This window comes from Sinohyriopsis cumingii, chromosome 15 (assembly GCF_028554795.1).
Source record: "Sinohyriopsis cumingii isolate HCF-2022 chromosome 15, ASM2855479v2, whole genome shotgun sequence".
In the NCBI taxonomy this organism is placed as follows: domain Eukaryota; kingdom Metazoa; phylum Mollusca; class Bivalvia; order Unionida; family Unionidae; genus Sinohyriopsis; species Sinohyriopsis cumingii.
In genome coordinates this window covers 79,117,527-79,143,736 of record NC_142975.1, presented here as the reverse complement: position 1 = coordinate 79,143,736, position 26,210 = coordinate 79,117,527, and the positions used below count along the sequence as shown (strand labels likewise).

General features: G+C 33.7%; 1 protein-coding gene across 4 annotated transcripts in view; it reads left to right on the top strand.

The window, feature by feature from the left end:
- LOC149782140 (uncharacterized) overlaps window positions 1-25,895 on the top strand; it is a 63,039-nt gene extending 37,144 nt beyond the window's left edge. The window contains exons 3-7 of one of the 4 annotated variants that reach the window (XM_089933583.1): window positions 6,342-15,432; window positions 17,677-17,756; window positions 18,627-18,781; window positions 22,796-22,945; window positions 25,638-25,895. In XM_089933583.1, coding sequence (XP_089789709.1) covers window positions 18,766-18,781; window positions 22,796-22,945; window positions 25,638-25,888 — 417 coding nt within the window. In that variant the 5' untranslated portion in view covers window positions 6,342-15,432; window positions 17,677-17,756; window positions 18,627-18,765 and the 3' untranslated portion in view covers window positions 25,889-25,895. Of the gene's footprint in view, window positions 1-6,341; window positions 15,433-16,576; window positions 18,782-22,795; window positions 22,946-25,637 lie in introns of those variants that run through there. The other 3 variants (XM_089933582.1, XM_089933581.1, XM_089933580.1) reach the window with 3 other exon arrangements.
- Window positions 25,896-26,210: the final 315 nt, after the last annotated feature.

Below are 26,210 nucleotides of genomic sequence, written 5' to 3'. Positions count from 1 at the left end.
TTAAGAGGTTAGTGTTAGGCCTGGTCAGCTTACTGTAATGTCACTGGGTGGGACATCATGCTACCTGTCTGCGGCATGATATCCTAGTGCTAGACATCATTATAAACTTCCATGCTGCAGAATTATAGAGATATGACTGTAAAATTGTGAAAGCTACATTAAAATTCAAATCACTCGCACACAATCCAAATGGCACAGACTTGTCTGTGGTTTGTCTCTACGTTGCGTTTCCCACCACTTAACCCCACATTAATGTTGCCTCTTCTATACCTCTAACCATTATTCCAGCAGGTCCTAATTAAAAATCAATCATGCCCTATCCCATGCGGCAGACCATCCCATCGTCCACAGGTAGTTCTTTATTGCGGGCCAAGCCCATGCACTAAAGTTAATTGTTACATGTCACCATGACTGCAACAATATTCCTCTTAGTTATGGTACAATAATCATCTTCCAAAATTCAGACTGTTACATTGATTTTGTAGTCAGGGTCATTGACCATTTAGGGAAGTATAGTTTACTGACAATATATTCTGTTCTTTGTTACCTACTATAAACCAGAGATTATGGATGTCATGCATTTGAGTCTAAGACACATATTGATTTGGGGGCAAAGATCCCCAAATACAGTTTCAACAAATTAATTTAAGTACTCTATAACCTAATCTGACCAAATTTAGTGGATGACTCACATTTTAGACAAGGAATACATCTATTCTTTTTATGGCTTTGAGCTCAAACTCCAAGGTCACATTGATTTAAAGAATATATATTACCCGTCTTGACACAGTTGAACTTGAGATCTGCATCCTATACTCTGGTCAGAATTTTTTGTTGCCTTGCATTTCATGCTATAAACAAAGAACTATTTTGATATTGGAGTCAAATGGCCACAGTTACACCATGAAGAAAATAGGGTTGACTGTGTAAAAAAGAAAACTTCATTTATTTCCATGACCAAATTTTTCATTTGATTGCATCTGAGTTGAGAAAGATGAGGTATTTGATAATATAGTAGGTAATGACTTTTGAGGTGCCACCCACCATAATGGAGGTACGAGGAGTGCTACTGATTCTTGGAGAACGCACTAAATGATGCTCATAACTTTGGGAATGGATATTTGGTGTACCATTTATGGTACTCTTGTGGTGATAGCAAAACAAAACTTAAACCATGTATCTCAGAACATGTGGATTATTCCTACCCACCATGCTTTATTGTTTGTCAGAAGCAAGATATTGCCTTTTAAGGAGTTAAGAGTTTTTTGCATTTCTAATGAAAAAAGTAAGTGTCGTATAATTTCAGCCATATTTAGAGATATTTCCATGAAAACTTTTACAAAATATAGCATGGGACATCGATCACATTGCCATATGAAACATACTTTGCATAATATCAGGGTCATATGGAATTGAAACCAAGGCATGCAAAATATCTTGCCTACTCAGGATGTTGGAATAAAAGCCTAGTGTGATGTCTGGTGCAGGAAAATGAGGCTTCTTGCTACAAATAAAATGGCTTGGGTGATGCAGTAACTACTGACAGTTTTCAAATTAGGCCAGAAATGTTTGTTGTGTTTTTGCTGTTGTAAACAACATATTACATTACTAAATCTTGTTTGCGATTGTACTTTATATATTAAGATAATTATTACTTAGAGATAAACATGTTAACAGATGTTGAGTTACGGGTCTGTTTCCTTTTTAAATGAAGAATGTTCTGGTAGCAACCTTGCAAACCAATGCATAACGTACAAGCAAACCTAACAACTTGCTTACCTCCTACAGCAGAACAACTTGATAACTGCCTGCGTTCATTGCTCGAAAAACATGCCCCAGCTACCAAGTGCAGAGTATCAATTCAAAAGTGTTCTCCATGGTATATCAGTGTTAGGGACCAGTTTCGCATTGCTAAAAGAGACCGCCGTAAAGCTGAAAGACTTTATGCTTTCCACCAGACTCAATGTTCATAAGCAAATATATGAAGCTGCTAAGAAGAATGTCACAAATATAGTCCATGCAGCGAAATTAGCCCAATACACTACTAAGATCATGGAAAGTTCCAGCTACAAGGAGCTCTTCGAGATTACTAGCAAGCTAATGTCAAGGAACAAATCTACACCACTTCCAACTACCTTCTCTCCAGCTGAACTTCCGGACATGTTTGCAAATTTCTACTGTCACAAAGTACAAACTATTAGAGACAAGCTTGACAACACAATTTCAATTGACTCGTCGTCACCATACAGTTGGGATACAGAATTTGAGCGTCTCTTTGTGTTACGTAGATCTATTTGAACAAGAAGAGTGTTCTATTTTAGAAATAAAAAAACAATAGTCAAAAGTAATATTAAAATTATGGAAATGCAAACGTAATCCCTGAGATAACTAATTACATTTTAAATTGTTTTGAAAATATTTACAAAATTGTAATCAAGTTGCCCTCAAAAGATCAAGCTGGTCCATTTTGGATATACATGGTTCAAGTCAGTGATTTCTTTTCAGTGCCAAAAGAGTGTATCGGGTGCTAACAAACATTTATATATATTTGGCTGTTTCCATATCGTCAAGTTTAGTCAATATAATGTATCACAGAGACCCATATAAAATAGCATAACACAATCCCTCCTTAACATAATTATGCTATCAGACCCAACCAGAGAAAATGTCATACAATTCCTGCTCAAAATAATTCTGCTTACAGGCAGATCCAGGGAAATTATTATCATTCAGTCCCTCCTTAACAGTATTCTTCTTTCAGGCAAACCCAGAGAAAATAGTACCACACAACAATACCCTAACATAATATTATCATTGGACAGACAAATTAAAAGGATTATCATCGTCCCATTTCTTTACATATTCACACAATACAGAACTGATAGAAATGAGAGCAAAATTTTTATTTATAATATATTTACAGCACAGCAAATCAAGTAGGTTATTTAGTGCCAAGATAAGTGAAGTAAATTTCCTTGCTAAAGGATACACCATGATAGCTGATCCAGCCTGCTCTGATAGTAGGATTCAAACCCGCACACTTTAATTCGCCAGTTCGGCACGTTAGCCACTGATCCATCTAGTCTCCCATACACAATACAGAGCTAAGGGAAATGATAGTAAAATATTTATTTCTCAGATATATACAGATTACATGCAGACAAGACCGCTCCAGCTAGAGCGTCCGCCTCGGATGCGGGATGACGCGGTTTGAGTCCCGGTCGAGTCATACCAAATACTAATAAAAATGATACTAGCTACTGCCTCGCTTGACACTCAGCATTACGAGGTTAGTGTTAGAGCTGGTAAGCCTGGTGTCAGGATGATGTGACTGGGTGGGACATGATGCCATATATCTGCGTCACGATACTCTGGTACTAAATCACTATAAACTGAGACACTGTAGACATTATCGATATGACAAAACTGTTAAAGCTTTGTTAAATGTCAAACTCACAAACACACATACTTATAGGCAGACTCAGAGAAAATAATATAGTACAAACCGTTTAATAACATTCTTATACCATGCAATTTGTTAGCTAGAAAGATGGATAGGTTATTAAAGGTTTTAAAATATCAATTTTTGAGAGAGAGAGAAAGAGAGAGAGATGTGTAATTAAAAAAAAGACCTGAAGCAACAAAATGCAGCAGCAAATAACAGTAATGACAATTTAAATTTAATAATGTTGTGTTAAAACTCATAACATTTTTTTCTTTGTCTTTATCTCATTTGAATTTAATTGAACATGCATATTACACTTAAATTTAAATTGATGATGAAGATTAACGGATTCATCTAGTGAGAAAATAAGGTTAAGCTAAGTTCCACTCTAAATAGTGAAATATCATTTTCTTTGCTTTTGATTCTGTGGAGCTTTATGTCCACTCGTAACTTCTTCAACTGATATGCCACCAAATGTGTTATAGCATTTCCTGCAGCAAAGTCTGCAATAGATTGAACATGAATAGGTACATTCCTTAAAACCAAAGATTATGCTTTCCTTTTTTCCACTATATGGGCCTAGATATATTAACAAACTCGTCTCTACCAACACATCATGAAAGTCGGAAACGGTGAAATGATAAATGTATATGTATTTATACTTGTAAATCATGATTTGAGAACATTTATTTTACCTAATTGCTTAACAATTATCTCCATAAGCACCTTGTAATCAGTGACATAGAACACATCAATATATGAGAAGCTCACTTTTGATGATGATTTGAGAGATCTTAATTTTGATCAATTTAATTCATAAGCCTACAATACTTATGTATCGGTTCCTTTTAGTTACCATGTAAACAAAAGATTAGAATCACTGCTTGTGGGAGCTAAATATTCATAATATAGATTTCTTTGAGAACGAAAATCCATGTGACTGATCATTGGTGATGGGTGTCTTTTGTTTCCAAGTGCACCTTCCCAAAGAAATCTCTCAAGTCGTATTATTGACATTTCAGTGCCCATCTTGGATATTATGCATCGTTTTACACGAGCACTGCAGAAACTAAAGCTTGTAATTAATTATAAGTGTCAGAATTGCCAAGATTGCCTTAAACCTTAGCAATAAATATTTTGACACTGTAGAAAGTAATGACCTCGAGTAAATAACTCAAGGTTTCTCGTCACTATTGGTATGATGAAACACAATTCCTTCCCTCTTAAATATATCCTTTATCATAATCTATCTATTTTTATAAATTACAAATATAATTTCAACATAATACTTTAATAAACCTTGGTAATAAGTATTATTCTATGCTCATTTATTTCTCCGTTAACTTTAATTTTCTCAGAATCGTGCAAGATTTTACGATATTTCACTCGCGCTCGATTCATATTAAACTCATGGAAATAAAGGAACTACTTTCTATTTGTAAACAAAACAGGGACGCATACTCCAGCACTTTTGAGTATGTTATTTGTCTGTGGAGGAGCTAAACCAACTATTTGAGCCATTTTGAAGGTAGAGATTCTAAAATTGACAATGTTGATGAATTCTTAGACTAAAAAAAAACTTTCAACGAAGCAGGTGACTGAATGTGATATCAGAAATGTTCAGAGATGGCTCTATGATAACTACTTTATAAACAAATCATTTACACTCACGTAGTAGGCGCTTTACGTTTTGGTTGATTAAATTTGTTTCTGAATGAACTAAAGTATATGTTTCGTGGACTGCCACATAATAGCTGCTTTGCCGAATCCCGCTTTAAATTTTTCGATACATGATGTGAAACAGTTATTAATAAAAATAAGAAATAAGGTACACATAAGATAAGACTTTTGTATTATGTTACTAACATGAATACTGATTCTTTACATGATAATGAATGGCCCAACATGTATATTGGGTGATTCCGTTTTCTCTTTCAATGTACTTTACCTAGCCTCAACAATCCCATCCTACCAATGAAATAGTGATCAGAAGAGTGTCAGATCCCCAAATCATATGCTATCTGACCGTCATTTATGATATTGTTCAGTGAGGCACTTAACTAGCTAATATATATGAAATATCGTCGTGCTGTATATATACAATTGCTGCCACTTAGTTTCATTGAATTACTTTGATTCATTCTGAAGTTATTCTTAGTCATTCAATTCTTATCTTGACCTTTTGGATATCAGCTCGGTTCACGTACGCGACACATTGACTTGCTGGACGCGAATATTATGCATATAACCTTTGACTATCAGCTCTTAGCTTGACCTATGATGGACATTCTTGTGTGAAGCACACGATACGTTCTCTTAATCCGTTCAAAGAATGGACATGAATACTTATTATATAACCTATGAATTAAATTCCCTTCATCAGTTCCAAAGTTACAAAGTATCGTATTCAGACTAACAAAGGCACGTGGGATTTCAATATCCCTGCATGTTCCATCGGGGGATAAAACTAACTGAAAAATAGGACGCAGTGGTTTCCCCTACCCAAGAAAAACCCAAAGCCAAACCAAAGAAAAAAAACAATGGTGGCAGGGTATGAAAAGTATGGAAGGAAATCATTGCTTTTTAAAATAAAATTACTAGATTTTATTTCTTTAATCTGCATATTCGTTTAAGAAGGTATTTAGCGGATTGGACTCATGAATAGCGGATGGTAGCATTAACTGAATATGAGTGTATGGATAAGTGTCATCTTAAATTTAGTTATCTTTACTTCTTTCATTTGTTTATCCTCATTTTTTTCTCTCAAAAAGCTTGATGATTCTATTCTTTGTTTTCAAAATCTTGCATGGTTAAAAACTATCGGCTTTCTCTGCATGCACTTTTTCATAGCATATTTGATTAATTAACAATTAATCAAATATTGTATTTTTTTCAGATCCCCCACCGATGAAAACCTATCCTAAATGCAACACTTTGCCAAGTTCGGACGTTGATGGAGATATATTCTACGGGTCTAAAAAGGCAACATTTAGTGTTCGCAAGCAATCATTCTTTGTTAAAATGTAGACTATTTGTTCGTTCCAATTAATGTTTTTCAATGATTGTGGAATAAATGGTCGTGGAAAAAAAAGATTCATGTTGCAAGAGAATGGTTGCCGATCGTTTTAGCTAAGCATCGACTTGACATTAAGTTGAGGAACGTTTACATTATTCTAGGGAAAATGGGACCTATTTCACAAAATGGATATATTTTTCAAGGATATTTTTGCCTGGGAACGAAAAAAGATAAGTATTTTTCTCACTGTTTTCTTTATCGTTTTCTTTGCTGGCATATTCTTGTTTTCCAACTGTGTTTTAAAAATTACATTGAAATTTAATATCAGTCTTTAGAAGTAAACTACGGATGACCTTTTCAGTTAATATGTTAGTTTATAAGAATATAGACTGGACTAAAATGGTCAACGGTCAGCGCTGAGGTCAAAACGGCAACATGCAGAAACTATGAAATCCTTTGGGTATTTGATTAAATTGTTTTACCAGTTCATACAATTCCTTCACAGACTCAATATCCTAACGTCACATTCAGTGTGAGAATATGGAACGAAAGATGTAGAAAAAAAAGATTAATTAGATTGACAAATTTATGAAAACCTCCCTAAACCAACCCTAAACTCAGAAAAAAATAAAATATATCGAGAGAGGATTTCTGAATTGTTCTTGTCTTTGGTTTATCAGACTTTATGGCCAGGACTCTTTCGCACAAGGCACTGCGTGAAAAATAATTTAACAATAAATTATGGACTGCATCAGTATTATATCATTACATTCAAAACTTGGCATTTCAGTACATTTAAGATTATTTGTTATCGACACTTTCCAGGCCATTGTTACAGCAACACATTCTTATCTTTTTGGACTTGTGATATAATACTTAGGATTATTTAGGACTAGGTTCATAATAATGTAATTTAATCTTAAATTTTCACTTTGTAATGTAGAGAAATTTTATATTAACTTTAATAAGCTTATTGGGCTTGTTTTCTTTTATCACTTAGTTTAATGCAACAGAGTCGTAACAATAAAAATGGAGCAAAGATACAACCGAACTTGTAAATCGTTTCTGTTAATATTATACAAGTTAGTAAGAAGCAAGCGAGTGATCGAATTCCACACAATAACACAAAATTTGCGTATATTTACACCTGGCCGAAAATTCCCAAAACTTCTTTAACCTAGCTCGGTTCCTTTCAAAATTCCACCAGGTCGACCTCTTCTTTCGGATGTGAGCTGTGAGTGAGACGAAGTCTAAGATTACGTTAACTTCTGATTTAGCACCGTTAGCGACGAAATATATGGCATATTAATGGATACAGAGTGGTTTTTCAGATCAAATTATCAAATTAGGCATGTCCAACTTCTTAAGACAGCATTCTCGTTACATTGGACGTGGAAAGTATTATATTAATATTGATAATGAGAACGGCCTGAAGCCTGTCCAGAATTGTTTCTTAAATAATCTCGACGCCAAAAGACCAGATATATAAATTTTGGAACTATTGAAAGTTAGTTTGGAAAAGAATGACTGGCCATTATCGTTTGCAATGCGGGTCTGGTTCAAGTATGCGACATATAATATTTTTTATTTTCTGGTTCATAATAGTTTATATTATCCCAGCAACTTATTTAGAAGTCCATGGGATGGGGTCCTGGATGCACCCTTGCCAAAGTTTAGACAACAGTATCACTATCTAAATACATAAATCAGGAGAACGAGAGAAAGAGAGAGAGCCGTTACAAAGGTTTATCTGAGTTGACAAATTGAGAAGAGAGCAAAAGCTTTAGTATACATTATTCACTGGAACAGAGTTATATAAAACTTACATGTCATTACCTGATATATTGATCATAATATTCTCTGCAGACACCATGCTTTATTGATATTCATTTATTACGTCTTCCAATTCTTCAGAGATATTTCGCCTTCAAAATGCTTAAAATTACTATATTTATCACTCAATAAAAGTTGTCTAAAACTTGTTTAAATGCGATATATCAGGGTGGACATTACAATATAATGAGGTTGGATAAAACAATATTTTCTTTGGGTAAAATAAAACTATGTGCATGAATACATTTAGTACTAATAAGAGGCACAAATTCTGCCGAAAACCTTTAATCTATGTTACGTTCCTGAAACAGATGGAATATGTTTTCGGGAAGTTGTCAACATAAAGACACAAAGTGCTATATATCATACAGTTTTGAAATAAAAGCATATTTGTAGCAATCATTATGTCTATCATCTTTATCCGAAACAGACTTTTCGTGGACACTTTGTTAACTTGCATGTAACATTTGCTGCCAGTCATCCTCTTTTGTTTGAACAAATTCTCTGTGCCACGTGCCACTTAATGTTTGATATTCGCTATGTTTTATCAGTTTCTTGCAAATACTTTTGCAACTGGTTTTACCAGCTACAACGTAAAGTAGTTCAGAACTAGTAAATGGATCTGCCGGTTATTCTGTTTTTCAAATAGCGTTTTTCTGATATTCAGTAATTACTACTATGCCTAGATAAATTTGAATTGAAACCAAATTAGAAACTAATACAGAGTAAAACATTTTCGACCAACCTCCATTAAGTCGTTAATTCTTCTAATTCCATGTTAAACATCAAGACTTATACATAAACAGATTTATAACCAACTCAAATGTTAGATTGTTCCAAAAAGGGCATATCTAATATTAAGCAAAAGGATCAACTCCATCCTTCCAAAACGCAACAAGTAGTTTCATTTTCCTTTAGGTAGTTTACCTCAAATAAGTCGAAATCGTGATACTTTGAGAAGAAAATGCTTCTAAAATGTAGTTGTAAATCATTTTCCCCAGGTAATTATAAATGCTTTCATGAATGCAAATAGATCTATCATTTTCAAACATTCCAAATGGAAATCATTTACAACAATTTTTCTTATTTTATCAAGTGAATTATTCATATAATTTATAAAATACATTGTTAATTTAGATTTGATTGTTTTAATGCCGATTACAAGGATTGAAGTAGGTGGCTTCTCTTAGAATGCTAAGCGTTACATACCTGTGATTCCACCAACTGATGTGCGTGCTCATTGTCCTACTGGTTTAAGATGGGGGTTTTCTTCATTTTTTCATAACTTTATGTACCATTTGCTCAAGCTTAGTTGCAAGCTTAATATCTAGTAATGTAAACTCGCTGCCGACCCAAGCTATAGATTGTTCAGAGATAATCAATCATCATTTTCAGCCATGATTCAAAACCAAATAACATTAATTTATCAAGTTGTGTCTCTACCTCCAAGGAAATTTATTATAGTAAAATAAGAGATAAAAGTGCAGATTTCAATGATTTACTATTGCTATCAGGAGTAAAAGAAATGTATCATCTGCATATTGAGAGATCAAACTTTCTCTATAATTTATTTATATTCCTCTTGTATTGGAGTTATTCTTTTAATGTCTGCTAGTATCTTTACACAAAGAATACATATATATGGAGAAAAGGGTTCTACTTACCAACATCCGCTTTGATCGAAGATAAAGAAGAGTTGTAGCTACATACAGTGATATACAGTTTAAAATAAGATCACCAAATTTCAAGAAAGCTAATACGTTCTACATGTAAGACAAATCAATAGAACAAAAAGCCTTCTCAAATTCAATTGATAGTAATAAAGCCAGAATTAATTTTGCATTTTTTACTGTAAAACATTAAATCGTATGTTCTGTTGTTTTCCCCAATAAAGATGTCTTTAATAAAACCAGTCGGATCCTCATTTATAAGGTGAAGTAAGATAACTCTATTAGATACAAAAGCAGAGGCTATTTTATATGAAATAATTAGTCATGTTATTGGTATCGAGTTCTTAACATACTTATGGTATTGATTAAAGTTTCATATATAGTAACCATAGTCTGCAGATCTGACACGGAAATGATATAAGCCTCTACAAACGACTTAAAACCTCAACAGTAAAACAATCGGAACTTGGACTTTTGTTATCTTCCAATTGTTCCAAGCATTTTAATACTTCCACACAAGATATAAAGTTCCATCTAATGATAGTTTCTCTAAGTTATATAGTTCTTGGATTTCAATATTCGTGTTGTTAAGCATTCAGTTGAATTGATATATTCTACTTTTCTGCATTTGTACAAATTCTCCAAAATAACTGTTTCTTATAAAAAACCTTTTTTATAGTTTTTTGCCCAGTCCTTAATTTCAATAACTTTACTGACATAATTTTTTTTGTAGGGGTGCAGAAATACTTTCTAATCTTTTTTATTCAATTCACAACCCTTTTTCCTATAAAACGGAGCATAACTCCTTTCATTTCTTCCTCCTCTTTTCCATCAACTCTTCCTTTTTCTCATTAAGTTTTAGTAAATTTTGTCAAATTTTGGTATCTTTTTCTAATTCCTTAATTTCTTCCAATAACCGTTCTTGTTGAAAAAGGGAGATAAGGGTTCTCCTTGCCAACACCTGTTTTGAACGAAGATGATTGAAGAGATGTAGCTATTTACAGTAACACATGATTTGATATTATCATAAAAGAGTGATATCCAGTTTAAAATAAGATCACCAAATTTCAAGGAAGATAATACGTTTTAAATGTAAGACAAATCAACAGAAGAGAAAGCCTTCTCAAATTCAATTGATAGCAATAAAGCCAGAATTAATTTTGTATTTTTCACTGTAAAACATTAAATCGTATGTTCTGTTGTTTTCCCCAATAAAGACATCTTTAAGAAAACCAGTCGGATCCTCATTTATAAGGTGAAGTAAGATAACTCTATTAGATACAAAAGCAGAGGCAATTTTATATGAAATAATTAGTCATGTTATTGGTATCGAGTTTTAACATACTTATGGTATTGATTAAAGTTCTATATATAGTAACCATAGTTTGTGGATCTGACACGGAAATGACATAAACCTTTAACAAACAACTTAAAACCTCACCAGTTAAACCATCTGAACTTGGACTTTTATTATCTTTCAATTGTTTCAAGCATCTCAAAGGTTCCACACAAGGTATATAGTACTGTGCTTCTCGATAACCTATTGTCATTGGACCAGTATGGAGCAGTGATCCGTTGTCCGCCATGATGGACACACGAGGGAAACATTCATCGTGTAATGAAATAAGATTTCTCTGCAGGACTTTTTTTCTGACATATTAGCATTACTATATACTTATATATACTGATACATGAAGATATTGACGTATGAACACAAACAATGACATAAACTCACCTGTTTGTTTAATATTTAATCACGCGCTGTTGTCTATGTTCCTTCTGACAGCGGGCTCCAAATGCTAATAGTCGGATTCAGGTTTGCACGGTACGGAAAATATAAAAATAAAGCAATGCACTGAAAAAATGAATACGAATTATTTGTCGAAATCATGACAGTTGATCAGATATGGCCAGATGTAATATATGGAAAAATATGGTGTTTCCAAATATTATGACAAATTCGCATTCTAAGTACAAATTTGGAATATCAGTCGATTTTTGCATTTTTATCAAAAACTAATTGTTCCTACATGTCACAATTTGGCAACTTCAACATATGGAGTAACATTCGAAGACAAAGTTGTATATTTACTTATTCAGCTGTAACGGCATTGTAACACTAGAATGTTAAGTTCGTAATTTTAGTGATTTAACTATCAGCCACAAGAAAAATGTGGGACATAAGTAATCTGTGGAGTTTTTGTTAATTCTTACTATCTAACATGTGTTTGTGTGTATGCATGATAGTGTGTGGTGTTAAAGTAAGCGAACATATGTAAAGATGAGACTCAAATTAATATGAGGTAATGCTCAAAACACCAGTTCAGGTGAGGATGTGGGTGAAAATGTGTATTTCCTGACAACTTATTTTCAATATAAAAAAAAAAATGTTGGTTCTCTTATTCCATACAAATTTGTTTTGCTATGCTACGCTTTGGCTAGTTAACTAATAAAAATTACGTAACAGTATTAATATTCTCAAATGAAGAAAACATTTATCGCAATGACTTTTATATGCTAGGCAGCCGATTTCACAATATTGGCAATTCCCCTGCCGAAACAATTGATATACCCTGACTATATTTCTTTGTTATTGACTTTCGATTTTGCATTGATCAATTGTCTGAGCTGAAGTATGTGTACAAATTTGCATGCAAGGCCACTTTTGAAACTACACGAATATTTAATACTGATCAACAGTTTTTCCTTTTTTTTGCGTGATGAAATCTCTGCACATATTAGATATGACATTTTGTAAAGTACTTTCATCCACGTTCAAGACACTTTGACCAGGATAACTGGAAGATATTAATAATTTTACATGGCATGTTGTCAATTTTTGAAAAGCATACAATGTGCTAGATATTTTCCTCAATATACAAATTTGGTTGGGAATTTGGGAAACTTTATTACATCCCATGGACATATGAATGGGCCTCCTTTGCTCAACTGGTGCTAGTGTTAGGCGTTGCTTGTTTAGCTAAATGTAATTTTGAAATCAAAGCGCATAGTATTAAAGGTGATAACCTGGATAAAATAACAACCAATTTTAGATATTAGCATTAAGGATCTCAAAACGCCTTTAATAACTTAAAAAGCCCAAACAAAGATAACCCAGTCTTCTGTGAAGAGATAACAGAGAAATATCACTAATTTACATAATGTTACGAATCTATGTTCTTAAAACAAATAACAAAAAAGAGCGAATGGCAACAAGCTTTGTAAAATGCAATAAATATTTTTTAAAACTAGAATACAAAGTGAAAACAAAAAAGAACTTATAGTATTGCGAATTAAATGCCAAACTAAGTATAGAATTACAGACACAAGTCCTAATAACAAACGTTTACAATACATTTAGTGGAAATTCAAAATAAACCCAACTCTGACAGTGGTTGATGTGTCTGTGCTGCCCTATACTGTAGTATTGTACCAAAAGTCTTTAATTGAAAAACAACAATCGCATTCTATGTTTCAATTCACTCTAAATTCCAGTGAATGTCTATATCCAAGACTATTACGTTTTTATGAGCACTCAGTATATCCAGAGAAAAATAACTTAAATAATTTGAAAACTTAAATTCCAGACCAGATGAATTAATTCATTCTACTAGATCTTAAAGCACCAATGAACAATTTTCGAGTGACAAGATTATATAGTCCACTACTTGACCTCAGGTCAAAATTAGAATTTTTGTTGAAATGAAAAATTACTTATTGGAAAAAGCCTCTATAAACTTCTTAATGTTTCCAAAACAATGTTAGTTATAATTAGAAATTCTGTTGCTAAAAATAAAATATATAAGCTGGAGTATGCCAGCTACATCGGGGGATTCTCAGTTCAATTAAAAATGATCATAAAATACTAAACACATACACAAAGAGAATATGTTTGCTATGTATTCGTTGTTTACGGAAGAAAAAGTAATAAATTCAAGTCAAGTGGAAACAAATTTAATTTGGAAAAGGTCAACTCTATCATGCAATGTTACAATAAGATAGCACATAAAGAAATAAAAACGAATTAAAAATAAATAACCAACAAAGAATGAAAATAATCTGATCCAATAAAGAAAAATAAATTTTTATGCAAATAATGCTTTCTTGTAATTATTAGTCAAATATACGTGTAATAAAGATGTTTATATAAGATGAAATCTTATTAATGTCACAAACTATACAAAAAACAAAACAACATTTCTACACACGTGAAAACCCTTTTGCTATTAAATTGTAATTTATATTTAACGTACGTAATGTTAATATTGTATCCATGCAACATCAAAATCAACGTTAATGTTCTCTCGGTTTTGCAATTCATCTTTCGAATGAAAGTAAAGGGGTTGTGATCACTAAACGCAATAATCGGAGAAATAATTCATCTGATGCATATTTAATTTCTTAGGAGAAAAAAATCATTGGATGATCTATATCATTTTTAATTCCTGGAATCAATTATATACCAAGCCCAACATCACTTGTATCAACAGACACTTGAAATGATTGACTGAAATTTGGAATTTAAAGACCTGATGCACTCTTATGTATAGTTCTTTGTTGAATCACAGAAAATAATAGTTAAGTGTTTGAATTCTGTAAATTTCGATAACTGTTCTTGTCCAACAATTAATTTAGAGCATAAGTATTTCCAAGGAAAAAAAAAATCTCTTAGAATCCAAAAAGTTTGAAAAAAATTAAAATTTAAACTGGTTAGAACATAAAACACCTGCACGTCCCCAGTGTGAAGGCAAGAATAATATTTCTTTCCCAAAACATCAATATTAAATCTGACTACTGCTCAAAACAGATGCCTGGATGTGGGTCAGTCCACTGGGAAACCCAGAGTTTGAAACAACTGCTGCATGTTATTGGTCACGTGCTCCAGGTATAGCCTCAATTTCACTTAATGAATCTATTTTAAGAAAGAATAATTTTGTAACAAGTAGGTACCCCCCATTAAATAAAATGTGGCAGCATGTCTGAAGCGAACGCACTGGAGTTACAGCTTGAGAAGAAAGTATAGAAACTAAATGGCAATGGTTAACATCTGGGTTATAATGACTTTCTTTTTCAATATCATACTACATTTATTTATTTCTGTACTGGTTTTGTATTTGTTTCTTGTATTCAAATTAGTAACTGAAGAAAAACACTTGATACCGTGAGTAGTCACTGAAAGCTGGTCATTGAAATGTCATTCAATTTCAGCTCTCCTGATCTGTATTTAACCTGTTCCATGGGTTATTTCATTAAGTTTTGTGCTGTGCTAGTGAATATTCATTTTAATTTCATTGTATTTTATTTGATTTGACATTCTTGTACCTATATTGTTGTGTGCCTGTGTGGACTTGGTATTTAAAGAATGCTTGAACATTGTGTTAACAATCACTGTGGGAAGAAGCTGATGACTTCAAAGCCTGGATAGGGCCTTCCAAAGTTAAGACTAAAGCATCATCTCGGCTATGCAGGTAAAAAAACATTCATATTATTAGGTCTGGAAATTTTTATTTTTTGGTCTGGAAAAGGTCTTAAATCTTTCTCTAAATTTCTGACAGGAACCCTGTGTATAAATAGTACATAGTAGTGTGTACATCTTTAACTATAAAAACATGTGAGATGACAGGATGTAAGTGCAGTTCTTGTTGTCTATAACACTTTCATTCCAGCATTATCCAATTACCATACCTGTATATGTCAAATGCCCAAACAAACAATAACTGTACCTTCAAGAAAGGATCATGGACATTTGGATTTATAAATATGTTTACAGGTATTTTCTAGGCATGTGTATATACAAGGATTATTTAAGATTAAATGCTTGAAAGGAAGGTAGAGGTCACCTCATAAGTGCATATTCATAATCAGTACTATCGGACCATTTAAAGACCAGTACATCAGAGGATTGTATTAGTAATAAATAAATCATGTAAGGGATTTGCCGTTGAAATTCAACCTGATAAAAAAGACAAGGAATGGTTTGTGGGCATCTGAATCATAAGTACATTTATGCAAAGTAAATATTCATTATTAAGATGCCGACAAACAATTCCCGATTTTTGTTTATTCTTGAGCTTACAAGTCAGTTTTACTTCTCTAAATACTAAGTTCCCACAAACCTATATACATATCTAGCATATTGTCCATAAACCGGTATTATCATGCTAATGTTTACTATAAATGTACATGCATGCTTGACAGCTTCCATGTGCAATTCTGGTTATATACGGAACTTTCTTTAAAGGAAGAATAGCCTTACATGTATATCTATCAAATACCCAAACAAATAATTAATTGTAATGTCAAGCAATGATCAGATATATATATATATATATATATATATACTGGATATTTGGAAAGACCTTTGTCTGCATATGGAGTGTAGGTGATGGAAATAAAAATGAGAGCAAAATCATTTAAAGCAAATTGTTTTAAAATCCCATAAAATCCCCATCAACTGTCAGGTGCCTATATCCCGTATAACAAACATAAATTGAACCATATGCCACCTAATGGAACTGTATATATATATATATATATATATATATATATATATATATATATATATATATATATATATATATATATATATATATATATATATATATATATATATATATATATATATATATATATATATATATATATATATTTATTTATTTATATGTGTGTGTGTGTGCATGTGTGTGTGTGTGTAAATGCTAGCTTGACATCTACCATGTGCAATTCTGGTTGTATATGAAACTTTCTTTAATGTTAATTTCCATCAGTCAATAACTGTTTAATTGTTTTTACATTGTATAGCAAAATGACATCACATTAGTATATCCATATCATTTGGTACCATATTGGACCATATGCCACCTAAAAAAAAAATTTCAACTCAAAAGAAACTCATTTCCTCTCCCCCACCCACAAGCACTTGATTCAAGGGGAAAGTGAAGACACACACACACACACACACACACACACACACATTTAACAGTAGGTAACTAACTCGTGCAGGTCAAAATCTGACCTCTTGATGACTCTGCTTCAGTTTTTCATACTATCTGCATTTGTCACTCATAACTTAACAGCACCAAAATAAGACAAGCCACACGTTTCCTGCATGTTTTAAGAACTTTACTATTTTGAATGGCCATTTTTATGCACAGTCTATCCATTGTTTCATTTCTACACTTTCACAAAATATCTACCTTTTTATTTATGGTCTATGTTGTGCTTGATAATCATTTGGTAGAATCCATACTTTCATCAGCAAGAACGGAAATTAATTTACTGCAATTAAAACTTTCGCTAGATTAATCGAATCTCTCAAGACTTTATCAACAGACAGAGTAAAGTAGTTTGCCTGCATCTGTTCTTATAATCAGGATGAAGTTTAATACTGTTCTTCTCCTTTAGCATTTAGGGTATTTCCGAAAATGGTTTTCCATATTTGCATAGGGTTTGGACTGTTGAGGGGACCACTTTTCTATTTTCTGTTTCATTAATTTCTCATTTAATTTTAAAATGACCTTTCCAAGTGGAATGTTAGCAATGGATTTTCTGGACATTTTGGATGTATTCAACTTATACTGTGCTGCATAGTCTTTATGAGGTCCAAATCATGGGAGAAATGACTGATTAAATACAGAAGTATTTTTGTATTTTGTTCATCTTTTATATAGAACCTTTAGAAAAGAAAGACTGAACATATCTTTATTTTATAGTTTCAGCTTCAGATGGCATTCGGAAAGTGGAGAAGTATTTTACCCTTGTCTTCTCAAGGAGAATAACTTCTTTGATGGAAGTAATAAGAAAGCATGTTTGTTTTTTCGTCAAGTCTCGTTCAAAAATGTCATAAGGCAGGTCTAGAAATCATTCACATGTAACATTGAATGGTTTTCTTTTTTTACATATTAGATGAAGTAGACAAGTAAATTGGAACATGGGTAATGTGTTTTTCTCTCTTAACATTATTTGATACATGGAAATATTTGATAAGACAAGCTTGCATTCTCTTTCACAAGTTTATTATCTGTAAGAAAAGGTACTTTTACAAGTCTAATAGAGAGATTCAATCTACTTTAACTGTTCTTTTTCAGCATCTCAGGAATGGCAAATTAGGGAAGATTATTTGGAAAGAACCACAGTTTACCTATAAATAAAGACCCATTTTGTATGAATGAACTGTCTTTAGAAATGAGATGATAGTTGATTGCATAAAAGATGGTGCATGTGGATGAATGTCATCTCTGTTCGCCATAAGGTAAATTGAAGAAAAAGAGATTAGGGATAGGTTCATCTTTAATCTGAAAGGTGCTTATCAACTGCGACTGACTTTAAAATGCAGCTGGGGCATGTAGCAAAACCATTGAATGTTTTCATTTCCACTATTAAGGTGCAATATTGTTTTTGATAAAATAACGCAGACAAGTATCGTTGTTTTTCAGTCATCCAATACTCTTAATTATGGGGAGTAAATAGGCTTGTCCACTCCACCCCACCCCCTTCCATGTGCATCTCCCAAAGGCCGAAATAAGCTCGGATTCTGCACTGTAAGATATGCATTGATGTGTGTGAGTCTTTGACTACCATGAAAGCATTGGAAGTTGCAGATTATACAGTGTATGATAGCTTCATTTGTATATTTCATGCACACAAGAAATCTTTTATTCAGAAATATGAGAAGAACGTTCTGGGGTTCATCCTCCTATCCATTGGGACACCAGTGTGGGCAAAAGGAAAGGACAGGGATTACTTGGAAAAAGGGGAAGTTGTGGCGGTAGATGTGAAAAGAAGAGTCAAGGTCTCTCAAGATGGTTTCATTGAATGGTAAAATATCTCAAGAACCTATCTGTGACAAATGAAGTACATTTTTATATGTATTGTTTACACGCTGCACTTATGCTCCAGATAAGCAGTGTATCCACATATTTCACTAAATTAAAACAGTTAAATGCCCATTTTGTTAATTCCAGTAAGCATGCCACATATCAAAGTATTTTGTTTCACTTGAAAGATCAAAGTTTCAGCGTATCTATTTGTATAAACAGGCAGCCGATTTTACCACCCGTTCTGATATTATTGTATGTGTCACTTGCACTATTGCTAAGTAAAACTAAATTAGCATATGTGTAATATGTAAACAAGCTTGCTAAACCAGTCACATTTCTTTGTTGCAATTCAGATGCTGTTATTTTCGTTTGTTTCTTACATAAAACCAAGCGTTTATATTCTACCATGCTGTCACTACAAATGTATGGAAACGGAGTGACATAATCTGCCAAGCATCAAAGTCTGTTTTACAATTCAACAACTGTAAGGTTTTGTTCCATTCAATGACAGTAAAATATGTAATGTGTTGAGATGATCAATACCAATATTCGAAGTAATTTATGTAAGTGATAAAGCCAAAAGGCTGAGATGTATGCATTATGCCAAATGTAAAGTGAAAGATGTTTGGGCTGGTAAGTGCAGGTACATCAAATGTACAGAAGCGATTGGTACCGAGACAGAATCTTCAAGGATAATACGAGTGTAAAGATTTTGATTTTGTTTTAGAACATAAACAAAACTCGTTGTGTATTTTTCAATTTTCAGTAATTATCACTTGAAACGTAAAGGTAATAAAGTTTCACTCAATTTTAATTTTATGATGGAAATACATAATACCATTCCTTCCATGTACGAATAGTAGCAGATGTGCTGTTGACACATTTCTTGGGAATTCAGTACAAAACAATTCCATTCTCATTTTATCACATCCTTGAATATACTGATGTTGAATAGATATCATTATCAGAAACAAACATACTTGTTTTGGAATCCTACTATTTATTTTTATTGTATTATGACCAGTTCATATATTTTTAAACTTTTTTTGTAGAATTCACCGGGATCGGTGAGCAATCCAGGAGAAAGTGACAAAAATGCAATTTCTCTTATTATTCAATATGTTTCATTTACTGACAGTGGTCAGACATGTGAAACATTCCAGAGCCATAATCAGGCATTGTTCCCCAAATAACTTACTGGGCCACGTGTTTGAGGCTCCTGCTTTAAAGTGTCAATTCCTTTGATTTAATGGTATAATTACTGCGTGTATTGTACATCATTTTATTTTCCTGCCTTTAGTGTAAAATTTACTTCACAGTGCAAAAGGACTTAATTTGATATTTTTGTTTTAAAAAATATGGCCATTACAAAGCTAGTAAGTGTCATTGAAACCAATGTGTTCTTCCAGATACCAACGTTAGGTAAGATGGATTTTGTTTCATTGTTCATTTCAATACATAATCTGGTTGATTCCTATCATAACCCATTATTTTCAGACAATCCACATAGCATATCCGAGGTCCAGTATCAGCTTGGTTGATATTATAAGTGTTAAGTATCTGCGCACAATAAATTACATTTTCCTTTCTAATGTCATTAAAGTTTGCTACGCTTCATCTTTTTCATTGTCCAAATGTGTCAAATGAGATGAGTATTGCTACCAACACTGCAAAGTTTGAACTCGTACAGGAAAGTGAATTTACTTCATCAGGTTATCATTAACACCTGACTATGTAATTGTTTGAAGTATCCCAGCCTACCATTGAATTGATCCCTATCACTGCCTACCATCGAAATGATCCCTATCCCAGCCTACCATTGAAATGATTGCTATCCCTGCCTACCATTGAAATGATTCCTATCCCAGCCTACCATTGAAATGATCCCTATCCCTGCCTACCATTGAAATGATTCCTATCCGAGCCTACCATCGAAATGATCCCTATCCCAGCCTACCATTGAAATGATTGCTATCCCGTCAGCTATCATCAGGGAAATGGGTTATAAAGAACAAGAAAAGTTGTAATGGCTTTAAGATGTGAAAGTTTTTCATTTGCTACAAATGAAAGCAACCAAAGTGACTCAAAGATATATACTGTTGTAGTAACTTTTTTATAACCAGGAGAGGCAGCACATTGAAAGTTGCTTACTTTCAGTACCAGCATTAGAGCATTACTTGATTGTTGAATCTCGGCGGCCTGGGTGCTGTTTTGAACAACAATTTGACATAGCATTTCTAAAGAGGGCAAAATTTGCAACAGTGTCACTTCTGAACAAAAGCAGCCTGATAAGTAACCTTACTTTGTCATAATGAATGAAACAATAACCAGTATAAACTAAATATCATTGCATACGTTTATTATAATTATGTTTAAAGAAAGTCTAAGGTCATGAGAGAAGAATCTCCTGATTTTGTATGTTTGAAAGTGGGAGATTTCCTGATTTCTCATTTTGGAAAGTTGGCAGCTCTGGGAATGGGTATTGTTAAACTTCCTTTCTCACTCACAGAAATAAGTGTGTGTCCATGGTAGTTGTTTTGGATCTGGTGATGGACATGACTCTTAGTCATTTCCACTTCCATACTCAAAAAGAATTTTCACTATTATTTTAAGATAGTACCTTCCAAATTTTAGCGAAGACCTGAAATTAATAAAAAAAATGTTCTAAAAGTGATAATTAAAGTGGGAAACAAGGGCTTGGTGACCATCATGAGTCCAGCAATTGACCTAAAGGAGCAACCTGAAATGGCCTAAAAGGTTAAAACGAAATTGCTGTCACTTACCTATCAATTGTTCTTGTCCAGGATGACAATAGGAGAAGAAGATATGATATGATATGTCTGTTTCTGTCTGTAATCTGATTGGTAAAAGTACAGCCAATATGCCGATACAAAAAAACTACTTCACAATACCACCAATATGAAAATACCAAGAAGTTTGATATGAGTATCGATAATGTATTGTATCATAGGCTGTGTATCAGGAATCATATCGATATTTGGCCGAGATTTATCGTTTCATCACTATTTATAATGTTCAGAAATGTTCTGAGAATTGCCTCAAATGTATTTATATGTTCCAAATTATTCATAAGGTACATAAAGGTCAAAATGTTTAAGCCTATACAACACTGGAAAATGACTTCCTCCTACTTGAGAATAATGTGTAATGAAAAGAGTTGCTTGTATATACATAAACCTAACAGTCTTCCTGTAGTCGTGGGTCTTTTGTACAATTGAAAATTAATTTTTGCCAAGAAAGTGAACAATATCTCAGCCTGTACAACGCTGGAAGATTACTTTTTCCTACTTACAAATAATGTGCAACAAAAAATGTTGCTTGTATATACATTGCAAGGAAAGGTGACATCCATTTAGTAGATGAGCAAAAATCTGGCAATGCTTGATCTCTCCCCCATCCCTGTACACATGCATACTTTGTTTATACACACACACCGCGTAAGTATTCTTGATGTACACAAACACGCCGAATTCTGTAGAACGGCCTATATTTATTCCACGCAGAAACAGTTAAACATTAACAATATTAACGTGTTTAATAAAACAGTCATCCGACATTGAATATATGGCTGAATGAAAGACATAGCTGCGTAACTTTAACAAGTTTTTCTAGTATCCGCTAAAATTAAAACATCGAGTGAACCCAGGCGAACAGGTTACGTGTTAGACAAATTATTATCGAGGTTTCACCCCCACCCCCATCCCCGTTTCATGTGCGTACGTATAGTGTCAGTAGCCCCCCCCCCATATGCAAGTGTATACATTTGGATTAAATCACCTCTTCCATTCATGCGAACGTACTAAATGTAAGGCACCCAAAGGAAATGTTTCCCAAAGAGAGCAGATATTGGAAAGAGAAATGTCAAGATATTTGTAATTTACATAGTTTGATTTATTGTACATTTATGATTGTCTTTTATGTACTGTTCTTTTGAATGACACGTTTACCAGTAGGTTGAAAGATTACATTTCTTCTTTTTCTTTGTTGACAGACCCTAACTCGCATGGTGCAGAACCTGCATCTCTCTTTGCACGACCCGCTTATGAGACTACATGTGCACCAGTGACGACGCACCTTCCATCTGTAGATGTACAGGATTATTCTGCATCATCTTCCCTACTGATGGAGCATACATATCTAGGTAAGGGAGGCAATGATGTACTACATGCCTTGACTCTCGAGTCTGCTCCACCTGTTAAAGTATTTCAGATCTTTTGTTGGTTTACTATAGGCCTTTGGTCATAGACAGAATGAGTGCCATTATTTTCAACTTCAAAGTTCACCTAACAGTCTTCATGTAGTCGTGGGTCTTTTGTACAGCTGAACATTATTTTATGCCAAAAAGGTGAAACATATTTCAGCCTATATAACACTGGAAGATTATTTTCTCCGACTTGCAAATAATGTGTAATGAAAAGAGTTGCTTTGTATATAGATGAACAAGGAAAGAAAATGTGTCCCAAAGAGTGCAGATGTTGGAAAAGAGAAATGTCAAGATATTTGTAATTTATATAATTTGATATAACTCGCATGGTACACTCACACCCCGAATTATATAGAAAGGCCTACATTTAATCAACGCAGAAACTATCAAAGATTAATAATATTAACGTGTTTAATAAAACAGATAATCCACCTGCATCGAAGCAATAAGCTGCGTACAGGTTACGTATTAGACAAATTATTATCGAGGCTTCACACACACAGATACACCCGCACCCCGATTTCCTTTTCGTACCTACGTTATCAGTAGACCCCCCCCCCATATGCAAGCATATGCATTTGGGTTAAACTGCAGTCCCCCCCCCCTTCATGCGTACGTACTAAATGGGCGGTCAGTAATTTGAAAGATTACATTTCTCCTCGTTGTTTGTTGACAGACCCTATCACAGAATAAGGCAAGAAATATCTTGGTTTTGCCTTAGAACGACTTGACCATTTTTCGTTGTATATGCGTACAACGTTACCTAGGGTGAATAATTGTTTTCCCAGGTAAGCGATTGTACTAGCATGTATCTCGTCGAAAATTACTTGCGACGAGAGACATTAAAATCACGATATACACGGATATTTTACCCTGATTATTACTCACTCTCCTATGTATTTAAGGTAGATTCAGTTTCTAACCGACACACAGGTCGTTTTGGATCTTGTCAAGGAGTAAACTTTTTTCCATTGTCTTCTCCAGCCATAAGGGTAATTGTTAAATTTATATTTCATTTGATATGTGAAGCTTATTCAGGTTTTAATGTCATATCGTGTAATGATGCATTTACTACTACGCAGATTTGACGCGTTATGAACTTTGAATTACAACCTGCTGTTAGAGTTTAATTTATTAGCATATATCTAAAGATTTTGATTCAGAACATATTATTATGACCAGATTGGTTTTATTGTAGCTGTTTAGGGTTGACGGTAGCTGTTTAGGGCTGACTGTAACTGTGTAGGGCTGAATGTAGCTGTTTAGTGCTGCATGATGTCTTTGCGTATGTGTATACGTGTGTCTGTACACGTGGTCGAGCCACAAATGTAGGCGTAGCCAATACAAGGGTGCTGTATGCTGTCTGAACATATGTGTATACGTCTGTCTGCACATGTGGTGGATCCGTGAAGGGTGTGAGCGGCCGATAAGTGTGGGCCAACCCAAGGATTCGGTGAAACTGTGCGGTTCATCAGTTTATGAATCATACGACTGTACAAGTGTTAAGAGTCATATGTTTGTTCCAATTGATGTTTCAATTCAGTACATTTTCAATTACATGAGATTATTTTGAATCTGATTTGTATTCCAGGAGATTATGTGAATCTTACTTACATATATATATATATATAATTTCATCATTTTATAAATTTCCATCGCCTATCCCATTGTGTTAGAGTTATTCATTTAATCCAAAACCCACTCGGTTTCAATTATGTTTCAACCTTAACTCGCATGGTACATACCCTGAAACTCTCTCTCTCTCTCTCTCTCTCTCTCTGTGCGACCTGCTTATGGGATTATTTGTGCACCAGTGACCACGCACCTTCCATCTGCAGATGTAAAGCATTTGTATGCATCTTCTTCGCTACTGATGTAGCATGCAGTTCTAGGAAAGGGAGGTAATCATGCACGACTTTCCATGACTTTCGAGTCTAACCCACCTGTTAAAGTATTTCAAAAGAAATCTTTTGTTGGTTTATGATAGGTCTTTGTTCATAGACAGCATGAATAAGAGTATTTCGAACTTCAATGTAAACCTAACAATCTTCCTGTAGTCGTGGGTCTTTTGTACAACTGAAAATCAATTTTTGCCAAGAAGGTGAAAAATATTTCAGTCTGTATAACACTGGAAGAAAACTTTCTCCTACTTGCAAATACTGTGTAATGAAACGAGTTGCATGTATATACATGGACAAGGAAAGGAATGTGTCCCAAAGAGTGCAGATGTTGGAAAAGAGAAATGTCAAGATATTTGTAATTTGCCTAGTTTGATTTACATGCCTTGAATCTAGAGTTTGATCTATCTGTTCAAATAATTCATATTTTGTTGCGTTATCATTTCTGCTTTTTCATGAGGCAAATAAATTGAAGCAATTTTTAAATATTAAGATAAGATTTACAATCTATCCGCTGTCTCTGGATTTTTTCTACAACTGGACATTTAGTGGGAATTTTCTCCCCCCCCCACTAAGTCTATCAAATTGTTTTTCAAACTGATGTTCACAACTCGTATAATGCTTTCCCAACATCTGTGGCCTCTTCCCTATTCCCATCTACCCCATAAGAAAGCATCATGATATTAAAGTATACACGGTCCTCAATGTGTTTGAAACATTTTATTTTACAGACTGGACATGGTGCAGCTTGAAGGAAAAAGGAAAAAGGGACATACCAGTTCCACTTATACTGATAGATGAGGTTAAAGCAGCTTTGGATGTGCTTTTGTCAACTCGTTCTCCCTGTGTTGTGCATAAATCCATCCCTTACTACTTCGCATCACAATCTGAAACTGGATTATTAGACATTGACAAGTACTTCAGAAAGTTGCTGCTGAAGCAGGATGTGACCAGAAATAAAAAATCACTGCAACAAGAATGAGGAAATATGCAGCAACAATTTTTCAGAAAATAGTTTTTATCAAATTTGTTTTTTAGCAATGTCCTTCATCAATACCCAAATTGGTTCTTGTACCAAATTCTCAAATATCAACATGTTCACCATGTTATGCAAGAATAATTATATAAAATATGTCCACTATCATTCTTTCCATCTGTATAGTTTCTAGGGGTGAAATGACACACCTGTGCCACGTGGCTATACGATTCACGATACACTGCCTACGATACGATACATTATCGATTCTCAGTTTAAAAAATAAAAAGGCAAGTGAGTTTTTCATTCTCCTACATTTATCTTCAGT